This window comes from Colobus angolensis, unplaced genomic scaffold (assembly GCF_000951035.1).
Source record: "Colobus angolensis palliatus isolate OR3802 unplaced genomic scaffold, Cang.pa_1.0 Scaffold373, whole genome shotgun sequence".
NCBI lineage: Eukaryota > Metazoa > Chordata > Mammalia > Primates > Cercopithecidae > Colobus > Colobus angolensis.
Genome location: NW_012117077.1, coordinates 2285518 through 2309204, shown reverse-complemented (window position 1 = coordinate 2309204; position 23687 = coordinate 2285518). Strand labels below are relative to the sequence as shown.

At 35.1% G+C, this 23687-nt stretch overlaps 1 protein-coding gene across 1 annotated transcript in view; it reads right to left on the bottom strand.

Annotated features, from left to right (window-relative positions):
• The window catches only part of GBE1 (glucan (1,4-alpha-), branching enzyme 1), a 273306-nt gene that overhangs the window by 3089 nt on the left and 246530 nt on the right, over positions 1-23687 (bottom strand). Inside the window, exon 15 of the mRNA XM_011953833.1 lies at positions 6399-6516. Coding sequence (XP_011809223.1) covers positions 6399-6516 — 118 coding nt within the window. The remainder of the gene's footprint in view (positions 1-6398; positions 6517-23687) is intronic.

Below are 23687 nucleotides of genomic sequence, written 5' to 3'. Positions count from 1 at the left end.
TCTCTCTCTCTCTCTCTCTCTCTCTTTCTTTCTTTCTCTCGATGGAGTCTTGCTCTGTCACCAGGCTGGAATGCAGTCGTGTGATCTCAGCTCACTGCAATCTCTGCCTCCCGGGTTCAAGCCATTCTCCTGCCTCAACCTCCTCAGTAGCTGGTATTACAGGCACGCAACACCATACTCAGCTAATTTTTGTAATTTTAGTAGAGATGGGGTTTCTCCATGTTGGTCAGGATGGTCTCAACTCTTGACCTCCTGATCTGCCCGCCATGGCCTCCCAAATTGCTGAGATTACAGGCGTGAGCCACCGTGGCTGGCCATAGTCCACATATTTCATTTTGGGGATCACAGTAACTGGATTTAACTAATCAGTGGGACAGAAGGTTACAATTTGAATGGTTTTGAATTGTTCTGCCATGAGCAATCTAACACTGAAAACCAATCCAAATATTTCAGTAGAGCCAGAAACTAGACAAAATAATTTCAGTTCCCTCTACATGGAAAACATTTCTCTTATAGAGTATTGTCCTACAATGCAGGCAAAAAGACTCTGATAAGTCCAAGGTGTCTGGGAAAGTTGCAATGAAACACATTAGTCAGGTCTAGGATAAATAATGAGAGGCCTCTGTAAGTGCATGTTATAGTGATATATCTCAGATTTGGATCCTAAGCAATTGTGATATCTACTGTTTCATTCATAACCTCATTATTTCATTAATGAAATATAATAATAATTACATGATAATTTAGAACCAGTCTTACTCTTTGATGTTCTGGCGTTTTCGCTTGTCTAAATTTAAGAGGTTTTTTTTTTTTTTCTTTTTAGACAGAATTTCACTCTTGTTACCCAGGCTGGAGTTCAATGACGCAATCTTAGCTCACCGCAGCCTCCAATTCCCAGGTTCAAGTGATTCTCCTGCCTCAGTCTCCCGAGTAGCTGAGATTACAGGGATACGCCACCACACCTGGCTAATTTTTTTTTGTATTTTTAGTAGAGACGGGGTTTCTCCATGTTGGTAAGGCTGGTCTCGAACTCCCGACCTCAGCTGTTCCTCCCGCCTCGGCCTCCCAAAGTGCTGGGATTATAGGTGTGAGCCACCGCACCCAGCCGAGAGGTTTTTTTTTTTTTCAAAGGATGCCATAACAAAGTTCCAGGTTTGTAGTTGCCATTGTGGCATTTGATGGTTAAAAAATGCTTCAAGAATATTCACTAACAGATACTGGTCTTTTCATGTAAGGAGGTTTATAACGACACTTCCATCATACTTAGAGACCTCTTAATGCAATATGCTAAAAAAAAAAAACCTTTGGTTCACAATTGTATAATATCATTAACAGAAATACTTTGTAATAATATACATATATTTCACTGCAGTGTTAATTACCAGAATGTGTTTCTATTGCTCCAGAGCCCTTGTGGTATAGGCAACACGGAAGAATTTCCCTAAGCCAGTGATTTTTCTTAACTATGGCTATTTATGGAATTTTGAGTTTTCTTCTGAGTATGTAAATCAATTTTTTTAGTGGTTAGGAAATTACTACTAATTATACTAAGGAACTTAAAACAATCAGAGATAACCCTTATGATGAGATAATTACAGACACGAACAATTTGGGGTTCCTAAAATTTAGTCTAAGTATTGGCTCTGTAATTCTCATTTTATCATTTTAATTTATACAATAGTTTTCATTAATATGGCAAGAGAAAAGAAGCACGAACACATTTAAGTAGATTTAAACACAATCATTTAAGTATATTTAAATATAAAAAGTATATTGACATACCTGTATATAGAAGGCACTTACTATGCATAACATGCATGCTGATAAACATATCTCCTGTGTCCATTTATCAGCCTGTAAGCCCTAAACATTTTATATCTAGAATCACCTTAAGAACATGAGACAATGTAGTATACAGCCATGAGTTTCATTTTTTTCTAGCTATATTAATAGTCTGCTCTTCACAAAGAATCAGAATAGCATAGTACAATCCAATTCATTTATTAAGAGAGTCAAATGCATGCTAATCTACTCAGTTATTTTGATGACTTTAATGACTTAATTATTACACTAACCATGAGTGTGGCTAAAAAAACAACTGTTCACACAATGGTCTATTTTATGTCATTCAGGCAAAATGTTATTTTCCTCTAGGACTATATTTTCCTCTAGGACTAATAATTGACTTGCAAAATTTAATTACACAATTTTTGAAAACACAGTGTCAAACATTTTAAAAAATAAAATTTTAAAATTAAAAACATTTAATACTTTAAATGGTAATTTTAAAAATTCTCTTAGAAATTTTTAAGTTTAGAAATAGCATATACACATATAATTTTGGAAGAATGAAAACAGCATTCAGTGGGCCGGGCATGGTGGCTCACGCCTGTAATCCCAGCACTTTGGGAGGCCGAGGCGGGTGGATCACCTAAGGTCAGGAGTTTGAGACCAGTCTGGTCAACATGATGAAACCTCATCTCTACTAAAAATACAAAAATTAGCTGGGCGTGGTGGTGTGCAGCTATAATCCCAGCTATTTGGGAGGCTGAGGCAGGAAAACTGCTTGAGCCTGGGAGGCAGAGGTGGCAGTGAGCCAAGATCATGCCACTGCACTCCAGCCTGGGCAACAGAGTGAGACTCCGTCTCACAAAAAAAACAAACAAAACATCATTCAATGAAAAAGTCATTAGATTCCTTCATAGTCTACATACACATTTTTTTCATTATAAAAATTACACAGTCTTTTGAAAAATAAAAGATGATATAAAATAATTTTAGTTTTCACATACATGCTTTAGTTCATAAAATGCTTTTTCAAGAAAAAATAAATTGTATTCTTTTATTCTAATTCTCATTATTTTGCATTAGGGTTGGGAGAAAAGTGATGCTAGTGTTTCTGTATAGAAATGTATATTAGCTCATCTAACTTATATACATTAAAAAAGTAAACTAAAAATCAAGATTTTCTTTCTTCTAAAAAATTATTTTCATAATTTTGAATAGAGCAAAATATATTTTCCAACTGTTAAGCTGTATTAAAACTTACAAGTGAGGGGCAATAAAAATGATACATCTATGCCAAATCCTACATTTAAATCAAGTCTACTTTTGAACCTCCAAATTTAGAATGAGAGTAAATACATCTACTTCTTATTGATAAGAAGCCTAATTGTCAAAGTAATTAGTGCTAAATCTGTTGCTTTATTCTCATTTTCATCATCATCATTCAGTTACTGTAAAGAAATTGAATTCATTTAAGACTCAATAATCTCTTTTCTCCCATTTGTGCCATGGAATTTGATTTTATGAATCAGAGGAGAGAAAGGAAGTCCCCTGCCTCCAGTGCACTGATTAACATATAGGTTAACATATTAGGTTCCTGTATCAGGAATCAAAATATAGAGAAATGATTATGCTAAAATGGAGTTTCCAATAACTGCCAGTAAAGCAGACTGGCGGAGCTCTGTCCCATCGCTTTTGGACATTTGTGACATACTCTGACCTTAGCAAATACGTTTCAATGGCGGTATACATGCAGTTATCCCCGGCTTCACAGTTTCAGCTGAGGGAGCACACAGAGACAAGGCTACAGCAGTACCTGCTGATGCTGCAGCATGTATGGCTATTACAAAATTCCTTCGAGCTGTTTGTTGCTATCTTTGAAAATAGATTTGACACTTATTCAGCGATCCTTTGGATTATTAAGCTTGCAAATTAAGCTTTGGCAAATGCTGTGTACTAGTTATGATGGGCAAAAATTTCATGGAAGAAGGAAAAGTTATATTTTGTTCTTCCTTCCTCCTTTTAGTCTGCGAGAATGGGAGGTATGAGTGATCTCACTGGAAGAGGTATAAGACCTACAGCACTCATGATCACGTTCAAGCAACTCCACTGGATCCCAGCACATATGACTCAGTTTAATAAGGAGTTCCCTTATAATGAGGCATTATTACAGTAGGTACATTTGTTAATATGATTTTTTTTTTTTTTCTCCTCTGGCTCTTTGCTGAATAACTTAGGTAAAAAGAAAACCTGTTTGCCTAGATTTTCTGTATTTTACTAGTCTGTGTGGATTCCCTTAATCTGACATTAAAACCGAGTGATCTTATCATCTGGAGCCTAAAGGTGTATTTAAACGAGTAATTCCCGAAGCACTGTAGTCATGGAAAACAAGATTCTGCTGCTGGGAAGAGAGAGCTAGCCCTCACCTCATGGGCTGCATTGGATTAGAGTTCTGTTGCAGGCAGTGTTCAGCTCTTCTCTGTTGGCCATGTCCTTGCAGGGCTGTCCTCCTCTACGTATTATTGATACTTATGATATCTTCTTTATTCTATCTGATAATTTACAACTGCATTTTCCACCTTGGTGAGATCAATTTGATTAGTGCTTGAAAAGTAATCTGATGTTGCTGCCACTGGTTGGTTGGCTTGTTTTAATTATGCCAGCATATCTTCACTCTCACAAAATTGAAAGGATGGCAAGATATTTTCTGCCCACCTCAAAAGAGTCTGAGCCGTCGCCTAAGATTATAATTTCCCCAAGTTGGGAGAAGGTATTCTTAATTGTGTGTCCTCAAAACACTTAGTATTTTGACATGTTTAAACTACGATATAATAATTGCCTATTCATGACAATAACACCTTTAAAATACATATGCAGTAGCATTTTACAGTTTCCAAAAACCTTGGGCATGTTAAAGAGTTTCTGCTTCCTAAGAATCTCTTGCTGTAGGGAAGATAATATGAATAATCCTCATTTTACAGGTGGGGGAAACTGCAGTGCAAAAAAAAAGTTAAATCACTCAATTTCTCAGTGAGTAAATGGCAGATTAGGGTCAGGATCCCAGGTCCTGTGCCACGGCATTTTGTGATATTTTCACTATACCTTCAAGGCTCTTTATAACAGAACCCTGTTGGGGTACACAGACATTTAGAAAAGCTGGCTATGTAAGAATTTTGCGGTCTGAGTCTTTCCAAGTCCTTTCATTCTAGTTCCATCAGTGAAAGCTCAGTTTTATTGCAATCAGTTGCTCCTTCCCCATGACTCCCCTTTGTGAGCTGAATCATCTTTCCGAAACCCTAAGGGCATCTAACTCTTTTGATTATTTCAGAACTTTACGGTAATTTTCTTATTCACTTCTTTGATAAAAAACTATTTTTATCAATCTTATTTTACATGTCAAAATTGAATGTTCTCACAGACTACAGTAATAATTCCTTGAAGAATGTGATAGCACCTTTGAGCCCTCTCTCTTAAAAATATATATCTTTCTCCAAATATATCTAAAGCTGGATCAATGTCATCATCAACACACACTCATACGCACACACATACATTTAGGGCAACACCTAATTCTCATAGGACTTTCCATTGCACTTTCCTCACAACCCACAATCTAACAACTCATTTTTTGTAATCCCTGCTCTTTTCAGTGATTGTATGCTATGATCTTTGGGATATCACTTTTATGTATAATATGGCAGCTTACGAAGCTGAGTGCTGGCATCACTCTGAGAGGTGGGAAAACAGTAGAAAGATGGCAGGCCTAGCGGTACCAGAGAGATTCTCATGCCTGACTTCTATCTAAACTTTTGAAAAGTGAGAGAATTTAATGAAATAAGAATGTTAACAGCTATGGTAAAGTCATGTATTTTTTAGGTACTTCCTAGAATTAGGAATGGTAGATGTGGTTTTGAACCTACTATATGGCCATAAATTAAATAATGAATTCCTCTGCATCTAGAAACTTACTAAATTCTACACATTTTAAATAATTTAAACATAGTAGTTTAAAGCAACATTCTAACATTCTATTTGTGTGAACACCACAATGTAAAAATTAGTTATGTCATATAATGCTTCCTTCAGTAATATAAAAAATCCAGAGAATTTTATAACTAGAATGAATTCAGTCTTCAATTTACTACATGAAAGAAAAGAAAGATATATTTTTCATTGACTCCTTTAAGGTGTTTTAAATTAAACTTCATTTGCCAGTCCATAATGTAGAAATCTGCTTAATATAAAATGCTATGGAGAAAACAAGAACAGAAGGAGAGTGAATTGTTGCATAAAGAATAGAAATGTTCATAATTGAAAGAAAAGTAAAAAACTGCCTTCTGCTCATTTCTTGAGAAATAGTTTTGAATCCTATTAATGTTTAATTTTTGCCAATTGTCCCCTAAATATCCTTTACTATTAGTTTTTCCAAAACACAGTTTAGTCCAGTACCACACATTACATCTGGTCAAGCGTAGTCCCCTCTCCCTAACCCCTTTCCTTCATGCTTTTATTCCATGTTGCTTATTTGAAGAGTTGTTTATTTGAACAAAAACATTACTATAAGAATAAGAGTAAATTAAAATAGCAGGAAATATGTTGAGAAACTTACTTACCAAAAGAGAATAGGGACGCCCATTATGTTCAAAAGCCTCAGAGAAAAAGTCAGTGCTGTGGTCCAGTCTCTGATGCCCTCCGTATTCCGCTGCATCTGAATCTAGCACAATTTTGAATGTACGGCTTTTAAGGAATTCACAACAGTTGAGGAGTTGAATGAGACATTGTAAAATATGTGCTGAGACAGCAATTTAAAAGTGAGTTTTTGAGCAGTGTTAAATCATAATTTGTGCTAAGCACTCATTTTTTCTTGTACAGTTTTATGTTTGAAAGGGGCTTCACCAGCTATCTACTGCACACACCCATGAGACCCCTGTTATACTCCCATCACGACTCATCAAGTGATCACCCAGCCTGGGATGAAACGTACCTAATCTACTTTTCTCTTCAAGCAACCCATTCCACTTGTTGTAAATTCTTCTCCATATTGAATAGAAATTTTGCTCTGTAAGTTTATATTACTTCTACCAAGACAAGTCATAAATAATAAGTTCAACATGTAGTCGCCTTTTAAATATTTACTAATAGTTATACTATCTCCATGTGTCTGCTAGATATATTAGTAAATACATACAGTCAGTCCTCCATATCTGTGGATTTTGCATCTGTGAATTCAATCAACTTCAGATAAAAAAATATTCAAAAAAGGAAATGCCTCGTTGCATCTGTACTGAACATCTGATTTTTCACAATAAGTTGTTAGATGGTATTAGCATATTTACAGCAAAATTAAAAGCTATCATTATGTTCAAATTTATTAGGCTCAAAGAATCTAGAAATGGTACTTGATAAAAAAATCTACAGTGATATATGCATTGGTATCTTAGAAATCTTAAGTTTCTTCTAGCCTTAGTAGAAATGCAGATAGTTTAAGTGCTTTTTGTTTTGATTTCCTGGAAAATATATCATTAATCTCAGAAATGTTAGTATATTACCATTACTGCAAAAATTATCACATTAATAAACCTGTGAGCAAAGAACAACGAGCCATCATTGTCAACTCTTGAAAATCTTTGTCTAAGTCAGAAGTGAAGATGGACATGCTACGGAAACTCAGACGCGAAGACGGACATGCTACAGAAACTTCTGTTAGTAGTGTTGCCTCCATTTTAGTGAATCCAGGCCAGCCTTCTCTAATTCAAACTGAAACTGATAATCAGAATATTACTGTATTGAGAAAGAAAGACTGAGATTCAAATGATGACTACTAGTCCCAGGGACATTTAAAGTCACTTAGTATTGCTGAACATGATTTGAGCCTACCAATACATTTAATGCTGAAATACGATAACGAAAATAAATAATCAAAGACATGGCAAATAATGAATGCTGTGGAATAAAAAAAAAAAATATTCAAATAGAAGTTTAGCTTTTGTTCTTCATTCCAGTTCACTAAATACTGGGATAAATCTTCCGAAAACTAAAACAGTACAGTTTAGAGAGTAATGTTCTAGAATACTTTAAAAACAACTGAATTAAAATATCAATTAATGAATTACTGGTTGACAACATAGGCTTTTGATAGCAGTGGCTAAATAAGGCAAGCATATCATCAAAAGCAACGGTTCCCAACCTGACTGGTAGTCATGTTACTGTAAGTTCTCACTGAGTGAGTAGTTATGTGATTGTAAGGGGCTGGGAATTTATATATGATTAGGCGTTGTCTAAAGACTAAATTATGTTATTATACACATTTGACACTGTGTTTCAAAGAATGTACACGTTGTTACTATTACAATGCAGACTATATTGTTCCCTTCTTTGTGTCCATGGGTACTCAATGTTTAGCTCACATTTGTAAGAACATGAGGTATTTGGTTTTCCATTCCTGCGTTATTCAACAGACACCAGGGCCTACTTGAGGGCAGAAGATGGGCGGAGGGTGAGGATGGAAAAGCTACCCATCAGGTACTATGCTTATTACCTGGGTGACAAAATAATCTGTACACCAAACCCCCACGACACGCAGTTTGCCCACTAACAAACCTGCACATGTATCCCCTGAACCTAAAAGTAGAAAAAAAAAAAAAAGAAAAGAAACCATTAGGTCCAAACATTTAATGTGCCTTTTACACAATGAATGATCAATTATGGGAACGTGACAAGACACAAGAGCCTGTGCTGGGGGCAGTCAATGGTGGGAACACAATGAGGAAATACATGGGGGAAACTGATGGAAGGCAGGGTTATTTTAGTAGGTTGGTTTGTACCGGTCTATTTCGACTTCCCAATCTCTGGTGATGAGAATGTCCTCCTATTCCTGGCACAGGAAAGACACCTTTTTCACGGGCAGTTTTATGATTTGCTTTTTGGTAGGAAGGAGGAGATCAAAGAGCTCTTTCTGCATCTGTTGTTTCTCAAACAGATTCAGCTCAGAATAATCAATAAGCCAAAGTGGCATATTTTGGGGCAGCATGTTCTGAACCCCTTCCTAATCAACTTCAACTTCTCACTAACACTAGAGATGACTATTTCCTCCTATGAACACTTTCATTTTAGTCACCTGAATTATAATTTTTAAAATGTTATAGGAAAATTATTCAAGGTTGCAAAACTAAAAATAATAATTCCCTCATTTACTTAGGGGCATATATATATATATTTTTTTGAGACAGGGTCTGGCTATCACCTAGGCTGCAGTGTAGTGGCACGATCTGGGCTCACTGAAACCTCTGCCTCCCAGGCTCAAGCAGTTTGTCCCACCTCAGCCTCTCAAGTAGTTGAGACCACAGGCACAGGCCACCAGACTGATTTTTATATTTTTTGTAGCAATGGGGTTTCACCATGTTGCCCAGGCTGGTCTCGAACTCTTGAGCTCAAGCGATCTTAAAGTGCTGGGATTAGTGAGCTACCATGCCTGGCATGCCTTTTTTTTTTTTTCTTAATAAAAGAGAATGTTCTCAACAAAATTATTTTTCTGAAACAGAATTAAATAATATTTAATCGTTATTTTCAATGTTACAGTAAAATAAAAATCACGTGTCCATCATTTTACATGCTTTTCCCACAATAAAGTACAGGCTGAGCTTCGCACACCAAAAAATGCAATTTTAAAGTCACAAAATTTAATAGTTTTTGTGTATACTTTTCTCGATCAAAGTACAGTAAAAGAACAATTGTTATATAAGGATTCATTTCTCTTTGACACTGAAAGAGATCGTCATATTGAAAACGTTAGAATCTACTTACTTTATATAATTGGTAGCCATACAGGAAAAGCTTATAAAAGCCACAGAGAACGTTTCAAAACATCGGTTTAGACATGTTTTTCTGGCCTATAATTTAAAGAAAAAATTTTTCTGTGTCCAATCGCGCAATCACCCAATTCTGTGTCTACATTACCCAGGGAAAACAATAGCTTCCTTTAGAAAACGTGGCCTTTAAAATCCAGAAATTTCTACAAATTTAAACACTAAACAAGAGGTAATGCGTGTGAAAGAGCTTTATAATCATGAATTGCTGCCATATATTATTCAAGTATCAGGAAACTACATGTTTTAGGAATGCTGCTTAGAATCAGAACAAGCCTTTTCAAAGAGATTATCTGAGCAACTGATTTGTTTGTTTTTCATGTTCTCTCTCGGGTACTCCCTCACTCTCTCATGTGCATGCACATACACACAGATGCACACATATGTACATACATGATACGGGACACACACAGCACCACAATTCCCACATCATCCTTTTTCTGTGAAAATTTACCTCTGAAAATATGACTCAAAGCCAATTTATACTTATTTTCAACTACCATCATTATATGGTTTCCAATACATAGCACACAAGATAAATTTAGCAGGACACCTTAAAAGGTCATCTGTTATCCATAGCTACCTCCGTATTCCTAGCAGAGGACCTTCTCATAATAGGTTCCCAATAAAACTTGGAAACTGATATTCAGAATGACAACACTGACTTACCAAGAAAAGCCAAATTACATATATTTTTATAATTGAGGAAAGTACAATAAATTATCTTTACTCCCTCATTCATTTGCTAAATACATACAATGTACAAGATACTGTGCAAGAAACAAAAATAACTAAGATATGGTCTTCATTTACATGTGGCTTACAGCCTGTAAAAGGAGATTAGGCATACATATGAACCTGCACAAGTAGAGCACAAAGCAATATGCAATGAAAGGGAGAGTCAAGGAAGAAAACTATGGTGGACAAGCTGTATATGAAGACTTTTGAAGGCTGGGCTAGGGTCTTAAGACTTATTTTGTTAGTTAAGCGTGATAGTGTTTAAAATTCTTGAGAAAGGGTTTTACGATAAAAAAAATTCACCTGGAGGTTGTAAGCAGCATGAAACAGACAGTGGAAAGACTAAGTCGGGGAAACAGTCAGCAGTGTAACAACAGTCCAAGGATAGTTATGTATGTCTAATCTCTGACAGTGGGAAAGGAGAGACATAGACTGAGTTTTAGAAGTACAAGTGACAGTACTCAAAAGTAAGGGAACTGAGGCTGAATTAGGGAAACAGAAGTGGAAGGGGAGACAAGTTGGCCCAAAGGCAGACAGCCTGTTAAGTGGTAGAGTTGGGAGGTGTGCGTAAGTCAAATGTAGATCTGATTACCTTACTGTCTGCATGTGGCACCAATTTTATGCCAAGAATAAGGCAGTGTTTTCATATACAGTTTCTTGTTTATTTCTCAGGTTGAAATTTTTTATATTGTTATATTTGAGACTTTGTAATTCATAAAGGAAAGAGGCTTATTTTGGCTCATGGTTCGGAAGACCATACATACAGGAAGCATGATGCTGGCATCTGCTTTTGGTGAGGGCCTTAAGAAGCTTACAGTCATGGCAGAAGGAGAAGGTGTCCAGGAATGTCACATGGCAAGAAAGGGAGCAAGGGAGAGCGAGGAGGAGGAGTGAAGCTCCTTTAAACAACCAGCTCTCATGTAAGTGAGAACTCACTTGTTACCAAGGGGAGGGCACCAAGCCATTCATGAAGAATCCTCCCTTGTGTCCCAAACACCTCTACCAGGCCCCATCTCCAACACTGGGAATCACTTTCCAACATGACATCTCGAGGGGACAAAGATCCAAAGCATATCACATTCCAAGCATAAAGAGGACAGAATGAATATGACAAGAGAAGAATACAAATAGGAAAATAATATAAAATGATATCCATTTAAATTATTGACACAATTAGATATACAAGATTGCCATTTCTAAAAGTAACGCTGAGGTCTGAATATCTGAGATTTACTATACTTGTTCTAGTCCATTTCTTATTGATTTGATCCATTTGATCATTTTATTAGTAAATACAAAACACTGGGCCATAAAATTTACCTTGTTCAACAGGAAAAAAATACAGTAGGGAAAGAATGACAATTTTTTAATAGTTTTTTTTAAAAGGATATCAAATAGGTCCCTATCAATTTGGATAGCATTTTAAAATATTATGATTTCTTATTTTAAATTCAAGAGCTTCCTAAGTATTTGATATATCTATCAACAGGTTGAAGTAGATAAGAAGTTTTCAGCCATTATTTTATAATCCAAGTCCTTAAATTTGAACCAAGGAAGAGCCAGTGTTCTGAAGGAGGCATGTACTAATAAGATTAAAGAACAGTGAAGGCATGAAGACTCTTAAATTCAATGGCTCTTCAAATACTTCAAAAGCTGCTGTGTTTGCTCAGCCACTTGATAAAGTGTCTGTTCAAAGTATAAGGATTTTGATGTAAGAAGTACTATCATTTATATCATTCTGCACTAAACTCACTTCACTCCCACTGATGAAGCTAAGGAAATTTATTGTAAGGTACAACCCTTGAGGTTTCAAATTGAGTGACAAAAAGAAGAGTTCTCCAGTGACTAGATGACTATAACGATAGCAGAGCGGTTAAGTTACCATATATCTTCAAATCTAAGACATCATCCATTTCAAGATGAATTATTTTCTATATCTGTAATAAAGAGAAAAAATATCACTACCACATCAATATTGTAAGATACTTTCCAACTGAAGACAGGCTAAAATGTGAAAAAATGCAGGTTTTTGGAATATGAATTTAGTATAAGTTATTTTATATCTAATTCTTTAATCAATCCATTCATATTACCATGATTAAAATAATGCCCAGGAGCTAAGTGACCCCAGGAAAGAGAATTTATACTGAAAGCAGAAACTATTAGGTTCAAAATTCTAAGGAATGTTTTAATTAATGTAAATGTGAACAAATGTCTGGTAGGGTAAGAACAGCTGCTAAAAAGCAAGGAGAACTTTATGATTTTAGTAGTCTGAAGAGATCTATACAGCACAGGGCTTGCCACAATGTTCTAACACGATCCTTCCCTTTTTATGTTACATGGATTGAATTTTATTTATTGCTAGTTATAATCCACAAAACCTAAGGTTATAGCTATCTAGCATCTCAAATAGATCTGTCCATTTATTTTATAAACATAGCTAAATTATGCCTACTTTATTGTCCTGAATCACAGAAAAGCCTATAAACTACAACTTTCAGTTTCTCTCTCTGGTCTCTTTCCAAATGCAGGAGTGGCAAAGACTTGTGATAAATTGCTATATATATATAATGAATGTGCCGGTCTGGTAGTGTGTGGTGGAGAGGTGTTGTAGGGGTGTGTGTGTGTGTGTGTGTGTATTTGTGTATCTTATTTAGGTAATTCTATCTTTACTTCTGTGATCTAAAACACACATTAAACTTAAACAGTCATCATGAAAAATGATAGTTCTGCTAGGTAACCATTTGTAGAACATTGAAACTGGACTCCTCCCTTACACCATATACAAAAACTAACTCAAGATGGATTAAAGACTTAAAGGTAAAGCCAAAACTATAAAAACCCTGAAAGACAACCTAGGCAATACCATTCAGGACACAGGAAAGGGCAAAGATTTCATGATGAAGACACCAAAAGCAAAAATTGACAAATGGGATCTAATTAAACTAGGGAGCTTCTGCACAGAAAAAGAAACTATCAACAGGGTAACCACAGAATGAGGGAAAATTTTTGCAAACTATGCATCTGACAAAGTTCTAATATTCAGCATCTATAAGGAACTTAAATTTACAAGGAAAACAACAAACACATCCGAAAAGTAGGCAAAGGACATGAACAGACACTTTTCGAAATAAGATATACACGCAGCCGACAATCACATGAAATAAAGCTCAACATCACTGATCACTAGAGGAATGCAAGTCAAAACTACAAAGAGATACCATCTCACACCAGGCAGAATGGCTATTATTAAAAAGCCAAAAAATAACAGACGCTGGCAAGACTATGGAGAACAAGGAACACTTATACACCATTGGTAGGAATGCATATTAGTTTGAACACTGTGGAAGACAGTGTGGCAATTCCTCAAAGACCTAAATACAGAAATACGATTTAACTTAGCAATCTTATTACTGGGTACACACTCAGAAGAAAATAATTCATTCTATTATAATGACACATGCAGGTGCATGTTCACTGTAGCACTATTCACAATGGAAAAATCAGGTAATAAACCTAAAGGTCCACCAATGACAGACTAGATAGAGAAAATGTGGTACACATACACCATGGAATACTATGCAGCCATTAAAAAGAATGAGATCATGTTCTTTGCAGGGACATGAAAGGACTTGGAGGCCATTATCCTTAGCAAACTGACACAGAAACAGAAAACTGCATGTACTTACTCAAGCAGAGCTAAATGATGAGAGCACAAGGACACACGAAGAGGAACAACACACACTGGGGCCTTCCAGAGGGTGGAGAGTGGGAGTAGGGAGAGGATCAGGAAAAATAACGAATAGGTACTAGGCTTAATACCTGGGTGATGAAATCATCTGTACAATAAACCCCAACGATGCAAGCTTACCTATGGAACAAACCTGCACTTGTACCCATGGACTGAAAACATACATTTAAAAAAAATGAGAGTTCTGATATTTTAATTACTTTTCAAAACTATTTATGGCCATGTGACCTTTATGATTATATTTCTTTCAATGGAAAATATCCAGTTAGTTTTTTTAATCTCCCTGACTTTAGTTTTAAAAAATCCCTCAATATTATAATATTTGTAAAATAAAATTTATAAGAAAGTAATGTGGAATTAAACAGAGAACTTACTAATGAATGTAATCAAAGCAAATTTTATTTTATTTTATTTATTTATTTATTTATTTATTTTATTATACTTTAAGTTCTAGGGTACATGTGCATAACGTGCAGGTTTGTTACATATGTATACTTGTGCCATGTTGGTGTGCTGCACCCATCAACTCGTCAGCACCCATCAATTCATCATTTATATCAGGTATAACTCCCCAATGCAATCCCTCCCCCCTCCCCTCCTCCCCATGATAAGCCCCAGTGTGTGATGTTCCCCTTCCCGAGTCCAAGTTTTAAAATAAAACAAAAGCCAAATGCACCTTTTTTCTTTATATATATATGTGTGTGTGTGTATACATGTATATATATATATGTTGTTATTAGTTTACCTTAAAATTTTAATGACCTTGAAAAAAGCAAGATCTTCATGCATAAGCTTCATGCATTCAAATTTGTGAACACTGTCTTCATTAAAAGTTTAAATAACAACTGTACATTTTAATTAAGTGCAAAACAGAAACATTTCTATTATATTCTAGGATGTGCTCATTTTATCAACAAAATCTTTCTGATTTTAGACTACAAAATAAACTCCAATCCCTGCAAGTCTGCTTCTTCGGCCATACATTTTTAGAAACTGTACAATGCAAAAATAGCAATAAAACAAGCTCAAAGGAGGAAGGGCTCAAATGTCATTATCTACCGGGTTAATTAATGGATTACCATGCTTTTTGAAATGTATTTTCATGCAAATTATTAGTTTATTTTTAAGCATGCTTAATGACACACATCAATAAATAGCAAATCAAATGGTAATACAAAATACTGAGTACTACATATTTCTCTCTGCAAATAGGACAATTATTCTAAAGACTTTACAGAATACTTCTGACAACCTACTTAGAAACGTTTCTGTATCCTAGAAGATTATGTAACTTAAACTAAAAAATGTCACTGTTCCTCAGTAATTTGAGAAGGAAGAAAAATAGAAAAATAGTGCTCACACTTCTGCACTAACCTCTCCCAAAACTGTTGCTCTCTGTGCTATTAGGATTATCCAAAGAACTTGTAAATTCAATTATCTGATGAAGCGATGGCAACTATTTAGAACTGAAAAAGAAAAAAATAACAGATTTTTATTCACCTTTTAACCACATCTTTTATTATCAAAATGAGTTTACACACTGCAGACTCAACACTTTTTTTAAAAAAAAAATTGTGCTTTTAAACTCAAAAAGATTTTGATTCAGGCTATAAACACCTTTCCCCAAACAAACTTACTCTGTGAATAGCCTTTAATGTAGTCAAGTGCGATATATCTAAATAAAAATATAATTGGAAATGGGGACGTCTCTGAAAAATAAAGACAATCATAAGCAGTAAGAAAGCATTATCCGAGCCATTTCAGGCAGAAAGGCAGGGATAGGAGATAGCATTCTAAAACACTAAAATATGGTGAGTGCCTCCATGAGCTGTAGGGTCTAACAACTGCATTCTCATTCCAGTCCTAACAATTACTACCTGTGTGTCTCTGAGCAAGCTACTTACTTCCTGGAGGCTCAGTCTCTCATTTGTAAATGGAGGTAACACATCAGAGGATGGGTGTAGACATTAACTGAACCAATCTATTATTGAGTGCTTAACACTATCTAGCACCGGGAAAAGTGCTCAAATTATTAGGTGCTGTGGCTATTATTACTATAGACCCTGGCTCACTTAAACTGCTGTCTCAAGAGATGAAAAATATAAAAGTGATTCTATTAATTCTTTATTTTACTTTTTATACTTGACTTGGCCTCTTCTTCCTTTATGATCTTTATTTCTATTCCTCTTTCTCTGTGTCTTTGTTCTCACTAGAATTTGCTATTTAAAATTTTTCACATTAAAGTTTAAACATACAGTACATAAAACTCTTTGAGGACTAGAGTCTTTTTTTAAATTTTGTATTCTTTTTTTTTTTTAAAAAAAAACACAAAACAACAAAAGAAGGTACTTCTCAAGTTCATGAGAAATACTGAGAGAGCTCTTGGTGACAATCCTACCTGAAAATTAAATACTTCCACACATTCTCCTGAACCTGCCTTGATTTTTTCACCATAACATTATCAGCTTTTAACATATTATAAATTTAATCATTATATTTTTGCTTCTTGGCCTTTTGGCTAAGATCAAGTATAGTCTCTGTTCTTATCAGTTTAATTTTTGTTTCTCATTATTAAAATATAATCTATATGAGAAATTTCTTTTTTTTTCTCTGCCATATAGGACCTAGATTAGAACCTGGCATTAGGTGAGTGCATCTTTTCATTATTTTCCGATTGCAGTTTCCTCCTTGGGTTTTAATTTTTAATCTATGCATGTTTTGGCTAAACTTTAAGAAATAATTTCATACCACTTTGGTCATCAAAGACCAAACTTGATTTTTTTCCCTTTGTTTCATAGAGCTGACATGTAAGATCTGTATAAATGTAACTTCTATCACAATTCCATTTCATTACCTATAAAGTTTAACTTAGACATTTTGAAAGATTTCATATTCCTTATGAATTTATAATAGAATATTTGTAATACAAAAAATCCTTCATTTTGGATAATTAATAATAAATGCATGTCAGTTTGAAGCAATTAATTCTCAAGTTAACTACTCTGATTGGTATGGGCCTTAAAGATAGACATTTTATATAATTCTTAGTTGACATGGAAGCATGATTCCAGGTTTATTCAAGTCAGCACAAACTCAAAGACTTTCCATATCTACTTTACTGGTTAGCTTTCTCTATAAAAACAACTGAACTCAAGCACACAACATCAAAGGGGTTTGTCCAAATAATATGTCCAATACTTTGGCAGGGCCAGAATATGCTCTTAGGTTTAACAGTTTCTACCACTCTACTACCATTTTCCAGATAAAGCCTGCAAATTGGGAAATCTGATTATTTTAGCTGTGGTGGAAGAAACATCATTTTTCTTTATTTGAAGTCTCAACTTATTTGGAGTCACATATAGTTAATGTATAGTCCTCTTTCTCTTTTAAGACTGGATAGAAAATCCCAGTACAGGTCTCACTCAGTGATTTAGAAAGTCGAAGAACAGGGGCTAAACTAGTGTACCATGAAAAAATGTAAAGCAAAGCTTGCAGGTGTGCATATCTGCACCATCACTTCAATCTTTCTGAGCAGTTCTGGGCACACAGCCCATAACTACATCAGATTAATTATTGTCAGGAGAAAGATTCAAAGTAAACATTTCCCCACATGCATTTTAAAAATTGGGTACAGTTTATACTGTTTGGGTGATGGGTGCACCAAAATCTCAGTCACCACTAAAGAACTTATTCATGTAACCAAACACCACCTGTTCCCCAAAAACCTGTTGAAATAAAAAATAAGCAAAGGAAGTTTTAAACACATATCTATGGGGACACTTTAGTCAAAGGTACAAAGTTTCAGTTATAAGATGAATAAGTTCTGAAGTTGTAATGTACAATATGGGGACTACAGTTAATAACAATGTGTTATACACTTGAAATTTGCTGAGAGTTGGCCGTAAGCATTCTCACACACACACAAGAAAATGTTCACTATGTGAGGTGAGGAATATGTTAATTAACTTGATTGTAGTAACCATTTCACAAGGTATATGTATATCAAAATGTCACACTGTACTTTAAATATATATAATTTTTATTTATCAGTTATGCTTTAATAACAAAAATAAACAATGGGAAAAGGACTCCCTATTTAATAAATGATGCTGGGTAACTGACTAGTCATATGCAGTAGAATGATAATAGACTTCTACCTTTCACTGTATACAAAAATTAACTCAAGATGGATTAAAGATTTAAATGTAAGAACTCAAACTATAAAAACCCTAGAAGAAAACGTAGGAAATACCCTTCTTGACATCAGTCGTTGCAAACAATTTATGGTTAACTCATCACAAGCCACTGAAACAAAAACAAAAAGTGACAAGTGGGACTTTAAAGAGCTTCTGCATAGCAAAAGAACCTATCAACAGAGTAAACAGACAACATACAGAATGGAAGAAAATATTTGCAAGCTATGAATCTGACAGATGTTTAATATCCAGAGTCTTATGGAATTCATAAGGAACTTAAACACTCAACAAGCAAAAAGCAAATAACCCCATTAAAAAATGGGCAAAAGACATGACCAGACACTTCTTACAAGAAGACATACAAGCGTTCACCAAAAACACGAAAAAAAGGAAAATGCTCAACATCACTAATCTATTAGAGAAATGCAAGTCAAAACCACAACGAGATGCCGTTTTACACCAGACACAAGGGCTGTTATTAAAATGTCAAAAACAACAGATGCTGACAAGGCTGCAGATAAATGGGAACACTTATATACTTTTGGTGGGAAGTAAATTAGTTCAGCCCCTATATAAAGCAGCTTGTAAATGTCTCAGATAACTTAAAACAGAACTACCATTCAACCAGAAATCTCACTACCCACTATATACCCAAAGGAAAATAAATTGTCCTACAAGAAAAAAAAAAAAAAAAAGACATATGCACTTGTATGTTTATCACAATACAAGTCACAATAGGAAAGGCAGGGAATCAATCTAGACACCCATGAATGGTGGATTGGATGAAGAAAACGTTGTGTACACACACCATGGAATGCTACACGGCCATTGAAAAGATGAAATCATGTCCTTTGCAGCAACATGGATGCAGCTAGAGGCCATTATCCTAAGCGAATTAACACAGGAACAGAAAACCAAATACTGCATGTTCTCACTTATATCTGGGAGCTAAACATTGGGTACATATGGACATAAAGATGAAAACAATAGATACTGGGGATTACTAGAGCCGGGAGAGTGGGACACAGGCAGTGTCTGAAAAACTACCTATGCTTACTACGTGGCTGATAGGATCATTTACAACCCAAAACTTCGCAACACGCAAACAAAAACAAAAACAAAAACAAAAAACAAACAAAAGAACCTCATGTAACAAAACTGTACATGTATGCTATAAATCTAAATAAAAGTAGAACTTAAAAATATATATATACATATAGTTGGAAAAAACTTTTCCACTTACATTCATCTGTGCTTTTGAGTGTCAGAAACCAGGATAGTATTACACTGCAGAAAAACATTTAGTCAAAGGCATCATTAACCTTTACAAATATAAATCGAGAAAAAAACTAAAATTAGTGAGACACACTTCATGTACTTCAATGGCATTTCTAGAGGGCAACAAAAAGATGAATTACCTGGTGACCAAAGGTCAAACTGTACTGAATTTACAGAAACTAGATTTAAATCACATTTATTCAATTACTAGAAATACGATCTTGTGAAAATTATAAATCTTTCTGATCCTCAAATGTAGACTGAGGACAGACAAAAAATGCTTGCCTAACCAGTATCACTGGAGATGATGTGAGGATAGGTGGGTTAATGTAAATCAAAGTATTTACATGTTGTAAATTGCCATGCAAATTTAACTTTTGGTACTCATTTTGATCTCTTAAAATAAGCTTATAGATATCTTAACCCAAGTAATTTTGTTTAATTTGAATGGGCTGAGCTAGGTTATACTGGAGTTTTTCAGTTGCAAAAATTTATAATTCCATGCTGCCCAGTTTTGCCTAAGAGTTATTAAACATCACAGAACTGCCCACTGCTTGGTGAATAGGGCATAGGTCAAGGTGGGGAGAATCATTAGGGAACATCTTCATAGAGCTAATAGCTGAAGGGTGGGTGAATTTTTCAGGGAAAAGCGCAAGGAAAATGAATACATGGATTTAGATCTAAAAAAAAAAAAACAAGATAACACAAAGAATGGGTGGAAAGAAAAAGAAATCAAGACAGTGCTGCAGGATACAGAGAAAGGGAAATAAGAAAGAAAGGTGGGCAAATAGTACAAGAGTGAGGAAGGGATTTAATAGGGAACAGAAGAGTTTCAATTCCAGGAGTGTGAAAGGACTGAATCACTGTGTCGTGGTGAAATGGGAACTAGGACACGCGAAAACACAAAAATAAAAACAAAACAAAAAGTAGGACAAGAGAGTGAAGACAACAGACAGGATTAGTACCTACTTGTCTTTCATTTTTATAAAAATTCCCTTTTATTGTAAAATTTCTAATGCAGTTTTAGAAGATGATGACAGTAAGGATGTCCATTACCCTTACTACTTGCTAAGCTCAAACGCAGGCGACACTGTTGTTAAGCCTTGCATGCACATTAACTAATTTAATTCTGACAACAATTCTATGAGTAGGTGTTCTAGAGATGAATAACCAAGAAACAGGTTATTTTCAAAACAAAACTAAGTGGTAGACATGGAACTTGAACCTCAGATAGTCATATTCTAGTGCACAAGCTCCTAACCACTATCCTTGCAATGAGAGCAAATTTCTTTACATTTACAAATATAAGAACAAGAAATACCTATTACCTCTGGAGACCTGTGTTACATGAGTTAATGGGAAATAGAAATGTTAGAATAAGAGAACAAACTGAAGAAAATAATGTTTCAGAATTAGAAAATAATGCTACTACCAGAGAAGATTATTTTTCCTTTGTTTTCTTTAGCTGGAGAAAAGGAAAGATGTTAGTAGGGAAGCCTACAAAGTGAAAATTGGCTCTCTCCCTAAATAGTAAAGGACACATGAGGAAAAAAAAACACACAGTAATGTTTATAATTTTACATACAAATATAATTTTTCATTTTAATTAATGTTCTTGAAATAAAATGATCATTGTGTGACAATAAAAGGTACTGAGTGTAATCACTTCATTAAGTTATATGTTAATTAAATAATTTTATTTGATATTATCTAAACACTTTCCTTATTCAACAGCTGATACCACATAACTACAAAAAATAACCATAATTAATCTTGCAAATTAATTCTTATTTATAGGAATTAATTATGCATTTTCCCATCATTAAGCCAAGAGAAGCTACATTAATAGAAATAGAGATGGTTCTTACACATGATTACAACTGAATCCACTGCTTCCAAAACACACTGTTTATAGCTCTAATATTTCCAATTTTCTCTGAGAGACAGAAACTTATTTTGGTTGTAGCTTTCAAAAATGCTTAGGAGCCCTTAGGTAATTTTAGCGAGCCAGTAATTATATCATGCCTTAATTTTAAGAAATCATCTGGGATACTCAGGTAATACTTTTATATAAATAAAACACTGACCACTCAGTTTGATCCTGTGAGATTCTGATTAAGAGGAGCTTAACGGAAAATGTCAGAAACACGAATAATATCTCACTTAGGCAGGCAGCAGATACTCATTGAAAAAGGTAATTTTTACTGAACAGAAGGAAAAGTAATGTAACATCCATGTTAGAAATTTAGTTTAGACATAGAATGCTCTATTTAAAAAACACTTGTATCAGGTATAAAGATGACTTATTTATTTTTTAAATAGAAAAAAACATATTTTGGATAAATTAAGTGAAGCCTAACTTTAAAAGGAAAGGCTCAACGTGAAATCTTTCAGGCCGATGATACTACTGCACCAGCATAACTCGTTTTACGGCACTTTATTGCACTTTACAAATACACATTTTTACAAATTGAAGATTTGTGGCAACCCTTTATCCAGCAAGTGTATTGGCGCCATTTTCCAACAGCATGTGTTCGCTTTGTGTCTCTGTGTCACATTTTGGTAGTTCTTTCATTATTTCAAACTGTTTCATTATTAATATATATTAATACATGACTGTTTATTCATAATTATATTATTTCTACATCATCATTATGTCTATGATGATGATCTGTGACCAGTGACTTTTGTTGTTACTATTGTAATTGTTTTGGGGCACCACAAATCATGCACATATACAACCACAAACTTAACAAATACTTAATAAATGTGTGTGTTGACTCCTCCAACCTACTGGCAGTTCCCTTGTCTCTTCCCCTGTTCTTGGGCCTCCCTATTGTCTAAGACCCTGTTGAATTTAGCCCAATTAATAAACCTACAATAGCCTTTAGGAGTTCAAGTGAAAAGAAGAGTGGCATGTCTCTCACTTTAAATCAAAAACTAGAAATGATTAAGCTTAGTGAGGAAGGCATGTTCAAAGTTGAGACAGGACAAAAGCGAGGTCCCTTATGCCAAAGAGTTAGCCAAGATGTGAATGCAGAGGAAAAGTTCTTCAAAGAAATACGAAGTGCTACTCTAGTGAACACATAAGTGATAAGAAAGTGAACACCAGCCTACTGCTGATTCGAAGAAGTTTATGGTGGTCTGGATCTAAGATCAAACTAGCCACAACATTCCCTTAAGTCAAAGCCTACTCCAGCAAGGCCCTAGCTCTCTTCAATTCTGTGAAGGCTGGAAGAGGTGAGGAAGCTGCAGAAGAAAAGTTTAAAGCCAGGAGAGACTGGTTCTTAAGGTTTAAGGAATAAAGACATCTTCATAACATAAAAGTTTAAGGTGAAGTAGCAAGTGCTGATCTAGAAGCTGTAGCAAGTCTTCCAGAAGATCTAGCTAGGATATTGATAAAGGTGGCTACACTAAACAATAGATTTTCAACGTAGATGAAGCAGGCTTCCATTGAAAGATGCCATCTGGGACTTTCATAACTACTAGGAAGACAGTGCCTGGTTTCCAAGCTCCAAAGAACAGGATGACTCTCTTGTTATGGGCTAATGCAGCTGGTGACTTTGAGTTGAAGCCAACGTTCATTTACGGTTTCCAAAAACCGATGCCCTTATGAATTATACTAAAGTCTACTCTGCTTGTGCTCTATAAATGTAACCACAAAGCCTGGATGACAGCACATCTGTTTATAGCATGGTTTACTGAGCCCGTAAGCCCAAGCTTGAGACCTATTGCCCAGAAAAAAAGAATTCCTTTCAAATATTACCTCATTGATAAAAGCATCTGGTCACCCAAGAGCTCTGACTGACACGTACAAGGAAATTAACATTGTTTTCAAGCCAACTAATACAACATGAACTCTGCACCCCATGGCTCGAGAAGTAATTTCAACTTTCAACTCTCATTATTTAAGAAATGTATTTTGTAAGACTATAGCTGCCATAAGCAGTGATTCCGCTAATGAATCTCGGCAAAGTAAATAAATGTCCATCTGTGACAGACTGGATTAAGAAAATGTGGCACATATACACCATGGAATACTATGCAGCCATAAAAAAGGATGAGTTTGCGTCC